Source organism: Phyllobates terribilis, unplaced genomic scaffold (genome assembly GCF_046119375.1).
Source record: "Phyllobates terribilis strain yellow unplaced genomic scaffold, ASM4611937v1 Scaffold_4__5_contigs__length_816908805, whole genome shotgun sequence".
Classification (NCBI taxonomy): domain Eukaryota; kingdom Metazoa; phylum Chordata; class Amphibia; order Anura; family Dendrobatidae; genus Phyllobates; species Phyllobates terribilis.
Window position 1 is genome coordinate 9,812,019 of NW_027362764.1, and position 22,799 is coordinate 9,834,817.

Consider the following 22,799-nt stretch of genomic DNA (forward strand, 5'->3'; position numbering starts at 1 on the left):
CAGGCGTCCAGCCAGGCCTGTATTTTATTTCAAACTCGGCCGGTGGTGGCAGAGAGTATTAATAATTGGGCTATCGTGAAGCGAACAGTGACCGTACGGAGGGCGTTAAACACGGTTTCCAGGCTGTGGAACCCAGGGTGTTGTGCCATACGCTCACTGGTCGCTTACCGATACCTACGTAGAGAGTAGTCTGGATCGCGTGCTCGCGACTCCGGACGAAATATGGACAGCGTGACAGCACGGTGAGATATTGTGTGATCTCCCCGGTGTCGTCCTGACTGTGTGTGTGGGTGGAATCCCTGACAAATTGGTGGCAGCGGTGGGATATTGTGTGATCCTGCCGGTGTCGTTCTTGACATTCACAAACGCTCTCCATCCAACCTCACTGAGCTCGAGCTGTTTTGCAAGGAAGAATGGGCAAGAATTTCAGCCTCTCGATGTGCAAAACTGATAGAGACGTACCCCAAGTGACTTGCAGCTGTAATCGCAGCAAAAGGTGGCGCTACAAAGTATTAACTCAAGGGGGGCGAATAATATTGCACGCCCCACTTTTCAGTTTTTAATTTGTTAAAAAATATTAAAATATCCAATAAATTTCGTTCCACTTCACGATTGTGTCCCACTTGTTGATTCTTCCCCCCAAAAATTAGAATTTTATATCTTTATGTTTGAAGCCAGAAATGTGGCAAAAGGTATAAAAGTTCAAGGGGGCAAATACTTTCACAATGCACTGTATATAGAGAGAACAGAGACATATGTATATATATAATGAGAGAGAGCAGAGACCCCCCACAACCCCTTTAAATATTTCACGCTTTGTTTCATTGCAGCCATTTGGTAAATTCTAAAAAGTTCATTTTTTTCTCATTAAAGTACATTCTGCACCCCATCTTGACTGAAAAAAACCAGAATTGTAGACATTTTTGCAAATTTATTAACAAAAAATCTGAAATATCACATGGTCATAAGTATTCAGACCCTTTGCTCAGACACTCATAATTAAGTCACTTGCTGTCCATTTCCTTGTGATCCTCCTTGAGATGGGTCTACTCCTTCATTGGAGTCCAGCTGTGTTTAATTAAACTGATAGGACGTGATTTGGAAAGGCGCACACCTGTCTATATAAGACCTCACAGCTCACAGTGCATGTCAGACCAAATGAGAATCATGAGCGCAAAGGAACAGCCCAAGGAGCTCAGAGACAGAACTGTGGCAAGGCACTGATCTGGCCAAGGTTATGAAAGAATTTCTGCATTACTCAAGGTTCCTAAGAGCACATTGGCCGCCATAATCTTTAAATGGAAGAAGTTTGGGACCACCAGAAGTCTTCCTAGACCTGGCCGTCCAGCCAAACTGAGCAATTATGGGAAAAGAGCCTTGGTGAGAGAGGTAAAGAAGAACCCAAAGATCACTGTGGCTGAGCTCCAGAGATGCAGTTGGGAGATGGGAGAAAGTTCCACAAAGTCAACTATCACTGCAGCCCTCCCCCAGTCTGTCTTTTATGGCAGAGTGGCCTGACGGAAGCCTCTCCTCAGTGCAAGACATACGAAAGCCCCCATAGAGTTTGCTCAAAAACACATGAAGGAATCCCAGACTATGAGAAATAAGATTCTCTGGTCTGATGAGACGAAGATAGAATTTTTTGGTGATAATTCTAAGCGGTATGTGTGGAGAAAACCAGGCACTGCTCATCACCTGCCCAATACAATCCCAACAGTGAAACATGGTGGTGGCAGCATTATGCTATGGGGGTGTTTTTCAGCTGCAGGGACAGGACGACTGGTTGCAATTGAAGGAAACATGAATGCGGCCAAGTACAGAGATATCCTGGATGAAAACCTCTTCCAGAGTGCGCTGGACCTCAGACTTGGCCGAAGGTTCACCTTCCAACAAGACATTGACCCTAAGCACACAGCTAAAATAACAAAGGAGTGGCTTCAGATCAACTCTGTGACCATTCTTGACTGGCCCAGCCAGAGCCCTGACCTAAACCCAATTGAGCATCTCTGGAGAGACCTGAAAATGGCTGTCCACCAACGTTCACCATCCAACCTGACGGAGCTGGAGAGGAACTGCCAGGAAGAATGGCAGAGGATCCCCAAATCCAAGTGTGAAAAACTTGTTGCATCATTCCCAAGAAGACTCATGGCTGTACTAGCTCAAAAGGGGGCTTCTACTCAATACTGAGCAAAGGGGCTGAATACTTATGACCATGTGGTATTTCAGTTTTTCTTTTTCAACCCTTTAACAACCTTGGGATTTTCCGCTTTTGCGCTTTCGTTTTTTTCTCCCTTTGTTCCCAGAGCCATAGCGTTTTTATTTTTCTGTCAATATGGCCATGCGAGGGCTTATTTTTTGCGGGATGAGTTGTACTTTTCAAACGCCATTACTTGGTTTACCATATTGTGTACTGGAAAACGGGAAAAAATTCCAAGTGCGGTGAAATGGCAAAAAAAATGCAATTCCACAGTTGTTTTTTTTTTACCACATTCACGGAATGCTAAAACTGACCTGCCGTTATGATTCTCCAGGTTTTTACGAGTTTGTAGACGCCAAACATGGGTAGGTTCTTTTACATTAAAGTGGTGAAAAAAAAATCCAAAGTTTGCTTAAAAAAAAAAAATGGCACCGTTTTCCGAGACCTGTAGCGTCTCCATTTTTCGTGATCTGGGGCTGGGTGAGGGCTTATTTTTTGCGTGCCGAGCTGACGTTTTTATTGATAACATTTTGGGGTAGATCCGATGTTTTGATCGCCCGTTATTGCATTTTATTGCAATGTTGCGGCGTCCAAAAAACCTTAATTCTGGAGTTTAGAATTTTTTTCTCGTTACGCCGTTTACTGATCGGATTAATTATTTTTTATTTTAACTTTTTTTTTTTTTTACTTTTTACATGCTTCTATAGTCTCCATGAGAGACTAGAAACTGCACTTGTCTGATTGCTTCTTCTGCATACAGGAGACGAGCAGATCCCCTGTATGCAGCAAAAATGCTCACTTGCTATGAGCGCCGACCACTGGGCGGCACTCATAGCAATCAGGACATGACAACCACTGGAGTCTGCGATTGACCCGCAGAGATTGACAGCGGCATTTAACTAGTTAACAGCCGCAGGTGGATCGCGATTCCACCCACGGCTGTTGCGGGCACATGTCAGCTGTATTTATCAGCTGACTTGTGTCCAGTTCAGTGCTGGCTCAGCGCCGGAGCCCGCGCTGAACCGGGGGTGCTAGCCTGCGCCGTACTAATACGGCAAAGGCTAGAAAGGGGTTAATAAATTTGCAAAAATTTCTACATTTCTGTTGTTTTTTTCAGTCAAGATGGGGTGCAGAGTGGACTTTAATGAGAAAAAAATGAACTTTTTAGAATTTACCAAATGGCGGCAATGAAACAAAGAGTGAAAAATTTAAAGGGGTCGGAATACTTTCCGTACCCACTGAATATAGAGAAAGCAGAGATCACCCATATATATTTAGAGAGAGCAGAGATCCTCTATATATAGATAGAGAGAGAGCAGTGACACCCCATATATAGAGAAAGCAGAGACCCCCAATATACAGTACAGACCAACAGTTTGGACACACCTTCTCATTTAAAGATTTTTCTGTATTTTCATGACTATGAAGATTGTACATTCACACTGAAGGCATCAAAACTATGAATTACCACATGTGGAATTATATACTTAACAAAGAAGTGTGAAACCACTGAAAATATGTCTTATATTCTAGGTTCTTCACAGTAGCCACCTTTTGCTTTGATGACTGCTTTGCACACTCTTGGCATTCTCTTGATGAGCTTCAAGAGGTAGTCACCGGAAATGGTCTTCCAACAATCTTGAAGGAGTTCCCAGAGATGCTTAGCACTTGTTGGCCCTTTTGCCTTCACTCTGCGGTCCAGCTCACCCCAAACCATCTCGATTGGGTTCAGGTCTGGTGACTGTGGAGGCCAGGTCATCTGGCGTAGCACCCCATCACTCTCCTTCTTGGTCAAATAGCCCTTGCACAGCCTGTAGGTGTGTTTGGGATCATTGTCCTGTTGAAAAATAAATGATGGTCCAACTAAACGCAAACCGGATGGAATGGCATGCCGCTGCAAGATGCTGTGGTAGCCATGCTGGTTCAGTATGCCTTCAATTTTGAATAAATCCCCAACAGTGTCACCAGCAAAGCCCCCCACACCATCACATCTCCTCCTCCATGCTTCACGGTGGGAACCAGGCATGTAGAGTCCATCCGTTCACCTTTTCTGCGTCGCACAAAGACACGGTGGTTGGAACCAAAGATCTCAAATTTGGACTCATCAGACAAACCACAGATTTCCACTGGTCTAATGTCCATTCCTTGTGTTCTTTAGCCCAAAGAAGTTTCTTCTGCTTGTTGCCTGTCCTTAGCAGTGGTTTCCTAGAAGCTATTTTACCATGAAGGCCTGCTGCACAAAGTCTCCTCTTAACAGTTGTTGAAGAGATGTGTCTGCTGCTAGAACTCTGTGTGGCATTGACCGGGTCTCTAATCTGAGCTGCTGTTAACCTGCAATTTCTGAGGCTGGTGACTCGGATAAACTTATCCTCAGAAGCAGAGGTGACTCTTGGTCTTCCTTTCCTGGGGCTGTCCTCATGTGAGCCAGTTTTTTTGTAGCGCTTGATGGTTTTTGCAACTGGACTTGGGGACACTTTCAAAGTTTTCCCAATTTTTCGGACTGACTGACCTTCATTTCTTAAAGTAATGATGGCCACTCGTTTTTCTTACTTAGAATTTGTATTATGGCAAGAAAAAAGCAGCTAACAGTCTATTCAGTAGGACTATCAGCTGTGTATCCACCAGACTTCTGCACAACACAACTGATGGTCCCAACCCCATTTATAAGGAAAGAAATCCCACTTATTAAACCTGACAGGGCACACCTGTGAAGTGAAAACCATTTCCGGTGACTACCTCTTGAAGCTCATCAAGAGAATGCCAAGAGTGTGCAAAGCAGTCATCAAAGCAAAAGGTGGCTACTGTGAAGACGCTAGAATATAAGACATATTTTCAGTTGTTTCACACTTTTTTGTTAAGTATATAATTCCACATGTGGTAATTCATAGTTTTGATGCCTTCAGTGTGAATGTACCATTTTCATAGTCATGAAAATACAGAAAAATCTTTAAATGAGAAGGTGTGTCCAAACTTTTGGTCTGTACTGTACATGCATGCATACATACATACATACATACATACATACATGCATACATATATTGTGAAAGTTCACAGCCGGGAAGTTCGCGCGGATCCCACCCTCTGCCTCCAATCGTGAGGACAATTGCACAATTGAGTGACATGAATGAGGCTGCGGCTGCTTCCACTACTAGGCCGGTTATTGGGAAACTAACAGTGAGCATATGGTATACACACCTCCAATTCCAAGGCATGGAATACATGCATACCCCCGTGCAGTCACTGCTAATTCCACAATATCAAAAGGAACTGCTAGCTGCCATCACCAATCGTTCATACAGGCTGTTTGGACGCCCTTTACAGGTAGCGTATGGCTTCAGGGATGTGGTTTACAGAGCAAAGGAACAGAGCTATTAAATGTTATATTTATTCCAGAAAGATAAGCAATGTTTTTATAAAATTATACAAAAGATTTTACAAAGGGGACAAAACAATACAGCATATAAAATTATATAAAATAAAAAGTAATAACGAAAGAAAATTCCTAAACCTGGGTCTCGGAAATGGCTCAGATTTAAGGAGGGAAGAACTCCAGTGAAACGTGGATCAACCCTACACAGCATACACCCTAAAATTTAACTACATATCTTTAAAAGTATCCTAAATAGTATATAAGGGACTATCCAAATAAAAGTATGGGGAGGGGTAGCAGAATAACTAATAGACTGCCAGACTTACCCTACCCCGAAGACAGGCTGAATACCATCTGTGCTGTGTGAATGGAAGCTTTGTGCCCAGTAAACTCCTCATTTTGGCATCTGTTTTCCAAAATAAAACCTTTCCTGTTTAATTACCTGTAAACTACAGGGAGCCCCGGCTTCACAGAGGTATAGCGTTATCTCTCTTGCCAATTCCCTTGTTTAATTACTTTCTCTTCCCCTTAGGTCTACGTAATCACAGATGTCCCATGTGTAATTCTACTTCAAAAGGTTTTGAGTGTCTGCTCTTTTACTTCTGGAGATGTATTATGAATTTTAATTTTCCCTTTCTTGAGATTACATTGGACACTGATTTACAGATCGTCTCCTCGACATCCCCCTGGCCAGACAACCCATCAGCGTTGCCATGTTCGCTACTCTACTTGTGCTGAATCGTAAAATCGTATTGCTGTAGAGCCAATCTCCACCGCAGTAGTTTACCATTGTCACCGGCCTCCCGATGATGCCAGCTGAGCGGGCTCTGGCCAGTCACTATGGTGAAATTGCACCCATATAGGCAGCGCTGCAGATTCCACATGGCCCACACTATAGCGAGACACTCCTCCGCTTCCACAGGGCCCACACTATAGTGAGACACTCCTCCGCTTCCACAGGGCCCACACTATAGCGAGACACTCCTTCTTCGCTTCCACAGGGCCCACACTATAGTGAGACACTCCTCCGCTTCCACAGGGCCCACACTATAGCGAGACACTCCTTCTCCGCTTCCACAGGGCCCACACTATAGCGAGACACTCCTTCTCCGCTTCCACAGGCCCACACTATAGTGAGACACTCCTCCGCTTCCACAGGGCCCACACTATAGTGAGACACTCCTCCGCTTCCACAGGGCCCACACTATAGCGAGACACTCCTTCTCCGCTTCCACAGGGCCCACACTATAGTGTGACACTCCTCCGCTTCCACAGGGCCCACACTATAGTGAGACACTCCTTCTCCGCTTCCACAGGGCCCACACTATAGCGAGACACTCCTCCGCTTCCACAGGGCCCACACTATAGCGAGACACTCCTTCTCCGCTTCCACAGGGCCCACACTATAGCGAGACACTCCTTCTCCGCTTCCACAGGGCCCACACTATAGCGAGACACTCCTTCTCCGCTTCCACAGGGCCCACACTATAGCGAGACACTCCTTCTCCGCTTCCACAGGGCCCACACTATAGCGAGACACTCCTTCTCCGCTTCCACAGGGCCCACACTATAGCGAGACACTCCTTCTCCGCTTCCACAGGGCCCACACTATAGCGAGACACTCCTTCTCCGCTTCCACAGGGCCCACACTATAGCGAGACACTCCTCCGCTTCCACAGGGCCCACACTATAGTGAGACACTCCTTCTCCGCTTCCACAGGGCCCACACTATAGCGAGACACTCCTTCTCCGCTTCCACAGGGCCCACACTATAGTGAGACACTCCTTCTCCGCTTCCACAGGGCCCACACTATAGTGAGACACTCCTCCGCTTCCACAGGGCCCACACTATAGTGAGACACTCCTCCGCTTCCACAGGGCCCACACTATAGTGAGACACTCCTCCGCTTCCACAGGGCCCACACTATAGTGAGACACTCCTTCTCCGCTTCCACAGGGCCCACACTATAGTGAGACACTCCTTCTCCGCTTCCACAGGGCCCACACTATAGTGAGACACTCCTCCGCTTCCACAGGGCCCACACTATAGTGAGACACTCCTTCTCCGCTTCCATTGGGCCCACACTATAGCGAGACACTCCTCCGCTTCCACAGGGCCCACACTATAGTGAGACACTCCTTCTCCGCTTCCACAGGGCCCACACTATAGTGAGACACTCCTTCTCCGCTTCCACAGGGCCCACACTATAGTGAGACACTCCTTCTCCGCTTCCACAGGGCCCACACTATAGTGAGACACTCCTTCTCCGTTCCACAGGGCCCACAATATAGCGAGACACTCCTTCTCCGCTTCCACAGGGCCCACACTATAGTGAGACACTCCTCCGCTTCCACAGGGCCCACACTATAGTGAGACACTCCTCCGCTTCCACAGGGCCCACACTATAGTGAGACACTCCTTCTCCGCTTCCATTGGGCCCACACTATAGCGAGACACTCCTCCGCTTCCACAGGGCCCACACTATAGCGAGACACTCCTCCGCTTCCACAGGGCCCAAACTATAGTGAGACACTCCTTCTCCGCTTCCACAGGGCCCACACTATAGTGAGACACTCCTTCTCCGCTTCCACAGGGCCCACACTATAGTGAGACACTCCTTCTCCGCTTCCACAGGGCCCACACTATAGTGAGACACTCCTTCTCCGTTCCACAGGGCCCACAATATAGCGAGACACTCCTTCTCCGCTTCCACAGGGCCCACACTATAGTGAGACACTCCTTCTCCGCTTCCACAGGGCCCACACTATAGCGAGACACTCCTTATCCACAGTGGCGTAGGCCGCTTCTCGCAGTAAGAGCTTGCAGCTGAGGAACATCACCGGATGTTTTTCGCCCTCACCATTTACCTGGCTGAGCCCAGCACCAAGGCCATATGCACTGGCATCTGTTTGAACTACAAACTGCCGGGTGAAGTCCAGCGCTTGTAGGACTGGGGAACTGGTGAGGGCAGCTTGAAACGCTGCAAAGCATCACTCACAGTCAGCCGTTTCGTTGACTGTTTGCGATAACTTTTTGGTGAGGTTCATCAGAGGCTTGGCAAGGGCACTATAGTTGGGAATGAACTTCCTCCTGTACCCTGCGATACCTAAGAAGGACATCACCTGCTTCTTGGTTTTGGGGGTAGGCCAAGAGGTGATGGCATCAACCTTCCCAGGCTCTGGCTTTAGAGTTCCGCCACCTACTCGGTGACCGAGGTACTACACCTTCGTCATGTCTATCTGACACTTTCTTGGCTTTAAAGTCAAACCAGCGCCCTGAACACGCCTGAGTACCTGCTCCAGGTGGGACAATGTCGTCCAAGTAAGCGACCTCAAACCCAAATGCCAAAGTGCCTGATTAGGGATTCATACAGTCTGAATGGGGTAATGAAGGCGCATCTCTCCTGTGCCTCCTTGGACATAGAAATCTGTCAGTAACCCCGACTTAAGTCCATGATTGTCAAGTACCAGGCACCGGCTAAGCGAACCAGCAGCTCATCAATGCGTGGCATTGAGTATCCATCTGGGGCTATGATGGCATTTATCCTCCTGTAGTCCACGCAGAACCGGATCGTTTTCGGGACCAGGACTACAGACGAGGCCCATGCATTTTTGGTCCTTTGGATCACCCCCAGACACAACATTTTCATCTATCTACTTATTTATGTCATTTTGCTCCTCTAGTGAGACACGGTATGCAGGTTGGTGGCTTTTGAGGTGACTCCCTGTGTCCACCAGGTGGATGGCTAGCTGCATTCTTCCTGGTACACCCGTGAAGATAGTCGGGTAGGGCCTGAACACCTCCTGCAGCTGGGACCTCTGGTCCATGGATAGTTTCGGGTTGAATTCCACATTCTCAAAAGACCCTCCGTCCCGGGCTTCTGCTAGCAAATCCTCCAGGACTTCTGTCTCGCTTTCATCGGGAAAGCTACACACAGGAAGGCTACAGGCTTCCTTGTCATGATGTAACTAGCAAATAAAAGCTGCACTCTGCAGCGCTATAATATGCAAACATGAAATATATAAAATTGGAATTGCATTACTGCTCTAGAAAATAGGAAAAAACTAAGATACTTATTGCATAAATTGGCTGTCAGGGATTCCAACACACACAGAGGGACGACACCGGGGAGATCACACGATATCTCACCGTGCCGTCACGCTGTCAGTATTTCCTCCGGAGTCGCGAGCACACGATCCAGACTACTTGCTACGTGGATATCGGCAAGCGACCAGTGAGAGTATGGTGTCACACCTCAGGGATTCCAATGCATGGAATCCGTGTTTAACGCCCTCCGTACGGTCACTGTCAGCTTCACGATAGCCCAATTATTAATATTCTCTGCCACCACCGGCCGAGTTTGAAATATCATACAGGCCTGGGCGGATGCCTGCGTATATGGCTTCAGGGAAGGGAACGATTACAGAACAAAAGAAACAGGACTATTACATTTTATATTTAATCCAAAAGGGAGGCAGTGTTTGGGAAAAATGTATACAAGGATGTTACAAAGGAAACATTAAAATACATAAGCGATTACATAAAATAAACAGGATAAAAAACGATAACTTACACTATACGATCGCTGAGACGATTCAGTATAGGTGGAGGGGAGACACTCCCTTTATTGTTATCAAACAGGGTCCTCCGCTATGATAGACATATACTCCCAGGCAAAGAACACAGCTTCAGCCTCAACAAACTATTTTATGCTGAAGTGAGAGACCCCCCTGTGATGACATAACAGAGGCTGGGCTCCACCTTTCAGATTTGTATTAAAAACCTGTTTTTTGGGATAACTCATTGCGCGTTGGTCCCAGAATCCCAAAAGTGATATCATATTTTCTATTATGATTTTATCTTCAGTCAGAGACCACACATCGCATAGCAGCAGTCTGCTATTCTGGTGTTTTTGCGCTACAGCTCCCTGATTTTGCTTATAGCCCTGGAAAACTACCTATACATTCCTGGGCTTATTTGGTCACTAAACATATGGGTCCCGTTACTGTCGGACGTATGGAACTCACAATATTTCATATTTCATTTCGGAGTCGACCTGGCTATGGCTAGTGGCTGGGAATTGTTTGTGAGTGCCTTTGAACTTAGCGAACCATTTCTTCTTTCATCCAAACTCTGGCCTGGGAGAAGATGTTAATCTATCTCAGGTCTGTGTTAAGAGGAAATACATTTGCATTTTAGTTAGCTTGTACAGTTCTTGGCTGGCATTTGTTTGTGTAAGGCCTCCCTCACGACTGTGCTAATTGGGGCTTTTGTGCTGAGCAGAAGGGGAATAAGGGAGGGGGATGAACATCTATGTCAGGCAAATATGGACGAACATTTTTTTGACATTAATATTTCCCTGACATTGGCCAATTTATGTGAACCCAGCTGCCATAAGGCAATCTTCTTTCCTGGGAAACAAGCCTAATGTGATTCCTCTCCTGGGCTGATATTTATATGGGTAGGTAGGATCCTGCTGTGATTAAAACTGCCATAGGCTGATGGGATGAGTGGACTTTATTTGTTGGATACATATATGGAGATGGATACTCTTAGTATGCACCTGTTCACACCTGTTCTGTTTAGAAGTGACGGTCAGTCTTTGATTTTTGCATACACAGGCTTCCTGACTGAGCACTCCACCCATCAGCATATTGGTCTGTGGGTGATACGAACTCTATACCGGGTGCTGCACCTGCATTTTCTTAGAGAGCCTTTATTAAACGAGACTTGAACGGAGTCCCCTGATCTATAAGCATCGACCTAGGATATCCTACTCAGGGAAAATATGCCCAAAAGGGCATCTGCCACCTTACCGGCCATAATTGAGGACAGAGCCACTGCCTCCGGGTACCGGGAAGCCTACCACAGTAAGGTTGAAACGTTTTCCAGAGCTGCTGGGGATTGTCAGCAGACCAACAATGTCCACAACAACCCTCTGGAACAGCTCCTCTATCACCGGCACAGGGATCAGATGAGCCTTGGGCATACGCTCAGAGTTCCTCACTCTTCGACACATGAAACCGTATAGGACCTGTTCTGGATCCACAACTGGTTCTGTTATCCCTCTGGAGGATCAAGGTCCATAAAGCAATGCGTTACCTGCGTTCTGGGCACTCTGACTGCGCATGACAGTGGCTATGTAGGCTGTCTTCCCGCGGGATCACAGTCCTTTCCCATCAGCTTGACAGGCTGTAGGTACCACTTTCCCTTCCTCCCCTAATACCTTAGGAGCAGTGCTAATCATGGGGCAGCTACCACCGTGCATGTCTCAGTTCATTGTGACACTGGTCAGCTGCACGGGACCACCTGCTTCATGATCCCAGTGCCTGTTCCCATTGCCCTTAGCACTTGCGCTGGCTCCTTTTAGGGGATCCTCAGCAACATCACCCCGCAGTGTGACATGGCTGAGTTCTCCTGTAACACAAAATCCATTATCCTTATGCATCACATTGACTTTCACATTATCAACATTTGAAATCCATGACGTACCAGATCTGGGAGGGTTGTCAGGAATGTATTGGGCAACCAACCGTCCCAGATCAGTTCCCAATAGCACATTAGTGGGGAGATTCTCCGTAACCCCTACTTCCCTTAACTCACATCTAGGAAAGCCCAGGCCATCGGCAAAAGACGGTGGACACCCCCAATCCTGGCGACAGTCAGGGTCTAGTCAGTGATTTCCCTGGGGCTCTATTGTCCTGGTCAGGGATTTCTCTGGGCAATATGGTCCTGGTCATTGATTTCTCGGGGCGCTATGGTTCTGGTCATTGATTTCTTGGGGGCTCTATGGCTCTGGCCAGTGATTTTCCGGGGATGCTATGATCCTGGTCAGTGATTTTTCGGGGGTTCTATTGTCCTGGTAATTGATTTTTTTGGGGTTCTATTGTCCCGGTCAGTGATTTCTCGGGGGCTCTATTTCCCTGGTCAGTGATTTCTCGGGCGCTCTATGGCCTGATCAGTGTTTTCTCGGGGGCTATATGGCCCTGATCAGTGATTTTTTGGGGGCTCTATGGCCCTGGTCATTGATTTCTTGGGGGCTCTATGTCCCCAAGAAATCAATGACCAGGGCCATAGAAATCAGTGATTTCTTAGGGCTCTGTGGCCCTGGTCAGTGATTTCTCGGGGGCTCTATGGCCCTGATAGTGATTTCTCTGGGGCTCTATGGCCCTGATAGTGATTTCTCTAGGGCTCTATGTCCCTGATAGTGATTTCTCGGGGGCTCTATGGCCCTAATCAGTGATTTCGTAGGGCTCTGTGGCCCTGGTCAGTGATTTCTCGGGGGCTCTATGGCCCTGATAGTGATTTCTCGGGGCCTCTATGGCCCTGATAGTGATTTCTCTGGGGCTCTATGGCCCTGATAGTAATTTCTTGGGAGCTCTATGGCCCTGGTCAGTGATTTCTCTGGATTCTGTGGTCCTGGTCAGTGATTGCTCGGGGGCTTTATGGCTCTGGTGTTACACACGGTGTGGGAAGACTAAAGCAACACGAAGGGAAGAGGGGAAGGAAGCCCAAACACTAGTTAAAGGGGGAGTGGAGACCCCCTAGGCAGATCTAATAACACCCTGCCTACCCTACCATCCCTATATTGGTTCCACACCAATTGCCGAGCAGGAAACCTAAGACCTGTTCAGTGATTTCCCAAGAGTTTTATGGCCCTGGTCAATGATTTCTCGAGCTCTATGGTCCTGGTCAATGATTTCTCAGGGGCTTTATGTCCCGGTCAGTGATTTCTCAGGGTGTCTTTGCTCCTGGTCAGTGATTTTTTTGCGAGTTTTATAGCTGTGGTGAGTGATTTCTCAAGCTCTATGGATCTGATTCTCCTTGTGCGCTATGCTTTTCGTTGAAGATTGGCTTTGTGTTTTGAGCACTGTGTCCCTCGTGTGTTGTCTATGTACTGTCAAGATTATTTCCTTTTTGCCACTTTCTAGGAACCTCTGATGTTTGATGATGTGGCCATATATTTCACTCTAGAGGAGTGGGGGAGCTTAGAAGAATGGCAGAAGGATCTGTACAAGGAGGTGATGATGGACAATTACCACACGCTCCAGTCACTAGGTAAGAAGACGGGGAGCGACTGATAAATAGATCTGATGTAAGAGCTCAGGACAATCACTAGTGACAGCCAGTGTCTTCCTAGCCCACAACCTTCTTACTAGTCACAGCTAATGTCTTCCTAACCCACACCCTTTTCACTAGTCACAGCCAGTGTCTTCCTAACCCACACCCTTCTTGGTAGTCACATCTGTAGTCTTAGCCCATATACTTCTGAGTAGTCAGAGGTGCTGCTGCCTGTGTGACGCATGGTCTCAGGCGCTGCACACTCTTTGTGGTGTTAGAGGATCCTGTGGACAGCAGTGAGAAGGTTTGTCTGGCTCAGTCTTATTCTGAGGGCCTGCAATGAAGGACTGGTGAACCGACGGTGCTGAGATTCCACCACCACATGTGCACCTGGGATACACAACACTAACTCCAGAAAAGTTTGGCCTCTGTGTAAAATATGCAGGAACAAGAATGTGATGATCAAGAAACCTCTTATCTCCATATTTTATCAAGGGATTGGATGTTAGAGATTTCTCCATTTCATTTGGTAAATTGCCTCATTTAGAAACTGATGGCAGCAACAAATCTCAGAAGAGTTGGGACAAAGATAACAGAAGGCTGGAAATGTAAGTGATACTAATGAAAAACTGCTGCAGGGTCAAGACATAACAGTGTATAAGGATCATGGGAGGGAGACAGAGTCTCTCCAAAGCAAAGATGGTCGGAGTTCACAATATGTGACCTGTGTCTAACTGTGGAACAATTTCAGAGACGGTCTGGGCATAATCGGGGATATGACCCAGGAACAATGGGGGACATGTCCCAAGCGCAAGGGTGGACACGACCCAAGCACCATGGGGGACACAGGCCTGGCACTATGGTGGACATAGCCCTGGTACAACTCTTCCATGTCCATCATGGTGCCCGGCCTGTGTCCCCCATGGCGCTTGGGTCATGTCCACCATTGCGTTCAGGTCTGGTCCCCCATTGTTCCTGGGTCTTATCCCCAATTATGCCCAGGCCATCTCCGAAATTGTTCCACAGTTAGACGCAGTTCACATATCGTGACCTCTGACCATCTTTGCTTTGGCGAGACTCTGCCTCTCTCCCATGAGCCTTATACACAGTCATGTCTCAACGCTGCTGGAATTTTTTTTATTAGTACCACTTTCTTTTCCAGCCTTTTGTTATCCTTGTCCCAACTCTTCTGAGATTTGTCACTGTCATCAGTTTCTAAATGAGGTAATTTATCAAATGTAAAGGTGAAATGTCCTATCTGTTGTGTGCTAAATATGGAGACTAGAAGTTCCTGATCATCGGACTATGTTTTCTGCACATGTTACACAAAGGTCAAACTTTCATGGAATTGTGGTTGTAAATCAGAAGTGTCGGTCATCACCAGGACTGCTACGTGCTTACAGTATGGGGGGAGCCATCGCCAGGTCATGGCACTAGGACCCGCCAGCGCTGACATTTATAGGTGGTCTGGTGACTCCTCTTTATCTCGGGGCAGGGATTCCCGTGGTCAAGTCGGAGCTCCTGTTACTGATCGAAGGAGGAGAGGAGCCGTGTGTTCAGGGGCATCCAAGATGGGAGAAACTGGGCTGCGAACCAAAACCCGTGCAAGGTGCGTGTTGACCTGAGACCTCCATATTGTGTGCTGTGAGCGGGGGATAGAAACGGTTGAGGGGTCCGATCTGGAACCAGTCAACATGTGACATGGGGGACGGACATGTGACGTGGGTGGATTGTGTGATGGGAGATGGACTTGACGTGGAGCGTGTGATGGGTAAGGACATGTGACGTGGAGTGTGCGACAGATGACAAACGTGTGACGTGGACCGTGTGGCGAGGAAGGACATGGGGGCGTATCCGGATGAGGAGCTGAGCGGCTGCAAGTAACATCGGTTCTGTTCTTCCACGACCTATAAGAGGCTCACATCAGTACAAACAGCAGGGAATCCCCCCGATTCGAGGCAGCACAAGTACCAGGACACTCTGGTCTGCGATGAGGAGCAGGGACGCGGCATCGGGCAGAATCTCTGTCTTTGTGCCAGCGCCCAGGAAAAATCAAGATGGCCGCATCAGCACTTGCCATGCAGCTAGAGACGCTGCAGAGGGCTCCATGAGGTCTGATCCACTGCCATCGGGTCAGGCCTCGCCAGATAAGAGCGTATACAGCCCCAGGCCATTACCGGAGCATCATACCCTGACAGGGGACCTGAGCATCTCGTCATCCAGCAGCCCAGAGAGACCCCCAGGCACAAAACCGCAAGTATCTGCTGCACCTGACACCGGGCACAGCTCTGCCCCCATCACAGGGGCTACACTAAAGCCGCCATCGACGTCACCTCAGCCTTCACTGCATTACAGAAGGATATTGTCCATATTGGAGATAGAACTGCACATAGAGGAGAAGCTGGAGGAGTTTATTACCGCATGCAGTCACTTGGTGGACGCTCATAATCAGGCAGATGAGGAGATTACCGCTTTAAATTGGTACTGGCGGATCCGGAGATGCAACAATCTGCGGTTCAGGCGGAAACCGGAAAGCATTGCTGCAGACGCATTGAAGGAGTTCTTAACAGACTTCTTCACCGCATTAATCCCCGAAATGGACCAACGGGACCTCCTAATAGACAGGGCGCACAGGATCCCCAAACCCAAAAGTGCCCCCAACTCTGCACCCAGGGGTGTGATCGCCTGGCTACATAATAGACAAGGTGCACAGGATCCCCAAACCTAAAACTGCCCCCACCTCTGCACCCAGGGATGTGATCACCCGGCTACATAATAGACAAGGTGCACAGGATCCCCAAACCTAAAACTGCCCCCACCTCTGCACCCAGGGATGTGATCACCCGGCTACATGATAGATAGGGCACACAGGATCCCCAAACCTAAAACTGCCCCCACCTCTGCACCCAGGGATGTGATCACCCGGCTACATGATAGATAGGGCACACAGGATCCCCAAACCCAAAAGTGCCCGCACCTCTGCACCCAGGGATGTGATCACCCGGCTACATGATAGATAGGGCACACAGGATCCCCAAACCCAAAAGTGCCCCCAGCTCTGCACCCAGGGATGTGATCGCCCAGCTACATGATAGATAAGGCACACAGGATCCCCAAACCCAAAAGTGCCCGCACCTCTGCACCCAGGGATGTGATCACCCGGCTACATGATAGATAGGGCACACAGGATCCCCAAACCTAAAACTGCCCCCACCTCTGCACCCAGGGATGTGATCACCCGGCTACATGATAGATAAGGCACACAGGATCCCCAAACCCAAAAGTGCCCGCACCTCTGCACCCAGGGATGTGATCACCCGGCTACATGATAGATAGGGCACACAGGATCCCCAAACCTAAAACTGCCCCCATCTCTGCACCCAGGGATGTGATCACCCGGCTACATGATAGATAGGGCACACAGGATCCCCAAACCCAAAAGTGCCCGCACCTCTGCACCCAGGGATGTGATCACCCGGCAACATAATAGACGAGGTGCACAGGATCCCCAAACCCAAAAGTGCGCCCAACTTTGCACCCAGGGGTGTGATCGCCTGGCTACATAATAGATAGGGTACACAGGATCCCCAAACCTAAAACTGCCCCCACCTCTGCACCCAGGGATGTGATCACCCGGCTACATGATAGATAGGGCACACAGGATCCCCAAACCCAAAAGTGCCCGCACCTCTGCACCCAGGGATGTGATCACCCGGCAACATAATAGACGAGGTGCACAGGATCCCCAAACCCAAAAGTGCCCCCAACTTTGCACCCAGGGGTGTGATCGCCTGGCTACATAATAGATAAGGTGCACAGGATCCCCAAACCTAAAACTGCCCCCACCTCTGCACCCAGGGATGTGATCACCGGCTACATGATAGATAGGGCACACAGGATCCCCAAACCTAAAACTGCCCCCACCTCTGCACCCAGGGATGTGATCACCCGGCTACATGATAGATAGGGCGCACAGGATCCCCAAATTCAAAAGTGCCCGCACCTCTGCACCCAGGGATGTGATCACCCAGCAACATAATAGACAAGGTGCACAGGATCCCCAAACCCAAAAGTGCCCGCACCTCTGCACCCAGAGATGTGATCATCCGGCTACATGATAGATAGGGCACACAGGATCCCCAAACCCAAAAGTGCCCGCACCTCTGCACCCAGAGATGTGATCACCCGGCTACATGATAGATAGGGCGCACAGGATCCCCAAACCCAAAAGTGCCCGCACCTCTGCACCCAGAGATGTGATCACCCGGCTACATGATAGATAGGGCACACAGGATCCCCAAACCCAAAAGTGCCCGCACCTCTGCACCCAGAGATGTGATCACCCGGCTACATGATAGACAAGGTGCACAGGATCCCCAAACCCAAAAGTGCCCCCACCTCTGCACCCAGAGATGTGATCACCCAGCAACATAATAGACAAGGTGCACAGGATCCCCAAACCCAAAAGTGCCCGCACCTCTGCACCCAGAGATGTGATCACCCAGCAACATAATAGACAAGGTGCACAGGATCCCCAAACCCAAAAGTGCCCCCACCTCTGTACCCAGGGATGTGATCACCCGGCTACATGATAGATAGGGTACACAGGATCCCCAAACCCAAAAGTGCCCCCAGCTCTGCACCCAGGCATGTGATCACCCTGCTACATGATAGATAGACAAGGTGCACAGGATCCCCAAACCCAAAAGTGCCCGCACCTCTGCACGCAGAGATGTGATCACCCGGCTACATGATAGGGCTCACAGGATCCCAAAACCAAAAAGTGCCCCCAGCTCTGCACCCAGGCATGTGATCACCCTGCTACATGATAGATAGACAAGGTGCACAGGATCCCCAAACCCAAAAGTGCCCGCACCTCTGCACGCAGAGATGTGATCACCCGGCTACATGATAGGGCTCACAGGATCCCAAAACCAAAAAGTGCCCCCAGCTCTGCACCCAGGCATGTGATCACCCTGCTACATGATAGATAGACAAGGTGCACAGGATCCCCAAACCCAAAAGTGCCCCCAGCTCTGCACCCAGAGATGTGATCACCCGGCTACATGATAGGGCTCACAGGATCCCAAAACCAAAAAGTGCCCCCAGCTCTGCACCCAGGGATGTGGTCGCCCAGCTACATAATAGATAGGGCACACAGGATCCCCAAACCCAAAAGTGCCCCCAGCTCTGCACCCAGGGATGTGATCACCCGGCTACATAATAGATAGACAAGTCGGTACATTTCCCTCCTGGTGTGTGAAGACTTTATTATCAGCCCGTGTCCCCAGTGCCCCGACGTAGGCAAGGTGTGTATACATGGGGTCTTCCGTGGGCATAATACCACAGGGTGAGGGTTAAACAGCGCGGCAATACTTTATTGAACCACAAGAGACAATAAACATATAGAACAGTCCCAGCAAATACCCAAGATGGTGCAAAGTTACACAGTCTCACCCTTCCGCCCGCTGAAAATAGAGCAGCTGCGACTTTGGGACTTCCAAGGTCAACTACCTCAACCAGTGGCCCCCTCCCTGCTTTTGGCAGGCCCCCACAAAGAGGAGGTAGCGGCAAGCTTAGGAAGCTGACAGTCCATCGAGATACAAGGTCAGGTGACCGAGGGTCCCACCCTGGCCTCCAAGAGTTTCCATGGGGCCAGAAGACTGGCTGATCACAATCTGGCTTCTTTGAACGTCTCCATGGGTTCCAGGCAACCGGAGGGTCCCACCTGGCAACCCCAAACAACATATCCATGGGGCCAGGTGACCTCTCTGATGGTCAGTGGAGCAGATCTGTATCCTTCCAGTCAGGGCCTTATACACTTAGGCTGGAAACCTGTAGAATCCAAATCTGTGTGTCTCTGTCCTGAAGAATGTCTGTCTGATTCTTTATTCTCTTTGCAGCAGGATAGAAAAACCCTTTTTATATTTACATATGTGGCTAAAGTCATCATTCACAGGTCGGGGGAAAGGTGCAGTGCTCAGGTCTCATTGTTTGAGCATTTAATGAATTTGCATATTTTGTCCTCCTGTTTTGTGAGTCAACAAGCCACAGGGTCCACACAATATTTAATCAACATATTTAGCAAACATTCTTTGTTCCACCCTATGTCACAGTCCCTCTTGACCAGCCAAAGAAACATACATTCAAAAGTCAATACAAACACAATAGTGTTTTTCTCTTGGCTTAACAAATCTAGACGCCACACGTCTGTACATTCCTCTTTATTATTACCCCGTGCCGCAACATAGACAAATCTGTACATTCCCCTCCTGGTGTGTGAGGACTTTATTATCACCCTGTGCCCCGACATACATACAGTGAAGGAAATAAGTATTTGATCCCTTGCTATTGTTGTACGTTTGCCCACTGACAAAGACATGAACAGTCTATAATTTTAAGGGTAGGTTAATTTTAACATTGAGCAATAGAATATCCAAAAAAAAACCGAGAAAATCAAATTGTATAAATTAGATAATTTTTTTTGCATTTTGCAGTGAGAAATAAGTATTTGATCCCTCTGGCAAACAACACTTAATACTTGGTGGCAAAACCCTTGTTGGCAGCACAGCAGTTAGACGTTGTTTGTAGTTGATGATGAGGTTTGCGGACATGTCAGGAGGAGTTTTGGTCCTCTTTGCATATCATCTCTAAATCATTCAGATTTTGAGGCTGTCGCTTGGCAACTCGGAGCTTCAACTCCCTCCATAAGTTTTCTATGGGATTAAGGTCTGGAGACCGGCTAGGCCACTCCATGACCTTACTGTGCTTCTTTTTGAGACACTCCTTTGTTGCCTTGGCTGTATGTTTTGGGTCATTGTCTTGCTGGAAGACCCAGCCACGACCCATTTTTAATGTCCTGGCGGAGGGGAAGGAGGTTGTCACTCAGGATTTTACGGTACATGGCTCCATCCATTCTCCCATTGATGCAGTGAAGTAGTCCTGTGCCCTTAGCAGAGAAACACCCCCAAAACATAATGTTTCCACCTCCATGCTTGACAGTGAGGATGGTGTTCTTTGGGTCATAGGCTGCATTTCTCTTCCTCCAAACACGGCGAGTTAAGTTAAGGCCAAAGAGCTCAATTTTTGTCTTATCTGACCACAGCGCCTTCTCCCAATAGCTCACAGAATCATCCAGGTGTTCATTGGCAAACTTCAGACGGGCCTGCCCATGTGCCTTCTTGAGCAGGGGACCTTGTGGGCACTGCAGGATTTTAAACCTTTAAGGCATAATGTGTTACCAATGGTTTTCTTGGTGACTGTGGTCTCAGCTGCCTTGAGATAATTAACAAGTTCCCCCCGTGTAGTTTTAGGCTGCTCTCTCACCTTCCTCATGATCAAGGATACCCCACAAGGTGAGATTTTGCATGGTGCCCCAGATCGATATCGATTGACAGTCATTTTGTATTTTTCATTTTCTTACTATTACACCAACAGTCGTCTCCTTCTCACCCAGCGTCTTACTTATGGTTTTGTAGCCCATTCCAGCTTTGTGCAGGTCTATGATCTTGTCCCCAACATCCTTAGAAAGCTCTTTGGTCTTGCCCATGTTGTAGAGGTCAGAGTCTGACTGATTGAGTCTGTGGACAGGAGTCTTTTATACAGGTGACTATGTAAGACAGCGGTCTATAATGCAGGTAACGAGCTGATTAGAAGCGTCTAACTGGTCTGTAGGAGTCAGAACTCATAATGGTTTGTAGGGGATCAAATACTTATTTCTCACTGCAAAATGCAAAAAAATTATCTAATTTATACAATGTGATATTCTTGATTTTTTTTTGGGATATTCTATCTCTCAATGTTAAAATTAACCGACCCTTAAAATTATAAACTGTTCATGTCTTTGTCACTGGGCAAACTTACAAAAACAGCAAGGGATCAAATACTTATTTCTCCCACTGTAGACAAGTGTGTACATTCCCCTCCTGGTGTGTGGGGACTTTATTATCACCCCGTGTCCCTGTAACAGAGTGCACCCCCTCAGCCTATTTTCATGGACCATACTGGACATAGGCCTATGCTAGCATTTTCTGTCCTGCATCTAGTGGGGGCCTGGGGGTCTTTGTTCCTCTCTGCAGGGGTCTTCCCTTGAATACACATCTCTGCTGACAGACTGAAGTTCTGGAAGTGTCTTCATTATTTGAGGTACCTGTAGTAAATGTTTTAGGGGGTGGGTTGTGAGTATCTCTGCCCCCCCAGGGGACTGATCCCAAGAGAAGGAGAACAATAAGCCCCATGTTTGGTTTGTTAGATGATGCTGAGGCCAGGTCCTGGTGCCGTATATGAAGATTGGAGATCAGTTGCCACGTGGGATTGGGATTTCTTGCCACCCTGCTGGATTTGAGGACTTAGTCTAAGACTGTTGTTGCATTTTACTTGGCGTCGGATTAGCGGGTGGCGCCCCCGGATTTGTCCTTGTTGTGTGGTCACCTTGAAGACTCTAAGGAACCTGATCTATGTTTGGTGTTATATTCTCTCAGTCCCAATAAAGGTTGTCGGATTGTTCACCGGCCTGCTGTCCCCGCCTGCTTCGTCACACACCCCGTCACATACTGATGGCAGCAATGGGTATCAGAGCAGAGGGAATGGATAGCGGCCCAGCAACGAATGGAGTCAGAACCTGAGGATGCAGGAATTGGACTGTGGGGAACCTACAAACAAAGGCCCGTGAATTAGGGGTCAGTTACAAAGAACTGTCCAAAGATCAACTGATTGAGGCTTTGGAAGGAGCCAGCCTTCAAGACTGCACAAGAGAGGGATTCCCAGAACAATTGGAGGAAAGACAGGACCTGGAGGTAAATACTCCAAAAAGTCAGTGTGTTGTGTGGTATGAGGAGGAGATGGCATTGCTTGGGTTTGAAGCCACCATAGAAGATAAACAGAAGGCCATTCAAAGAGTTCATGAAGGAAAGCTCGCTGTGGAAGCAGCTAGAAGCCCCAGGCGGACAATAATCACAACGCCCACCATGAGGGAAGCCCCAAGCTTGGCCCGTAAGGACTTTAAGCTATTTAATGAGGCTTCACGGGACATTGAGGGATTCTTCCAAGACTTTGAACATCAATGTCAGTTAATGGAAGTTCCAGAAATGGAGCGGGTCAGACATCTGGTGGGCTCTTAGAGGGTGGAGTCCTTACATTCCCCTCCTGGTATGTGGGGACTTTAATATCAC

At 48.2% G+C, this 22,799-nt stretch overlaps 1 protein-coding gene across 3 annotated transcripts in view; it reads left to right on the forward strand.

The window, feature by feature from the left end:
- LOC141264803 (uncharacterized) overlaps window positions 1-22,799 on the forward strand; it is a 146,078-nt gene that overhangs the window by 21,528 nt on the left and 101,751 nt on the right. For all 3 annotated transcript variants that reach the window (XM_073677132.1, XM_073677134.1, XM_073677133.1), the window contains 2 exons: window positions 13,500-13,626; window positions 15,125-15,238. In XM_073677132.1, the coding sequence (XP_073533233.1) occupies window positions 13,500-13,626; window positions 15,125-15,238 (241 nt within the window). The remainder of the gene's footprint in view (window positions 1-13,499; window positions 13,627-15,124; window positions 15,239-22,799) is intronic.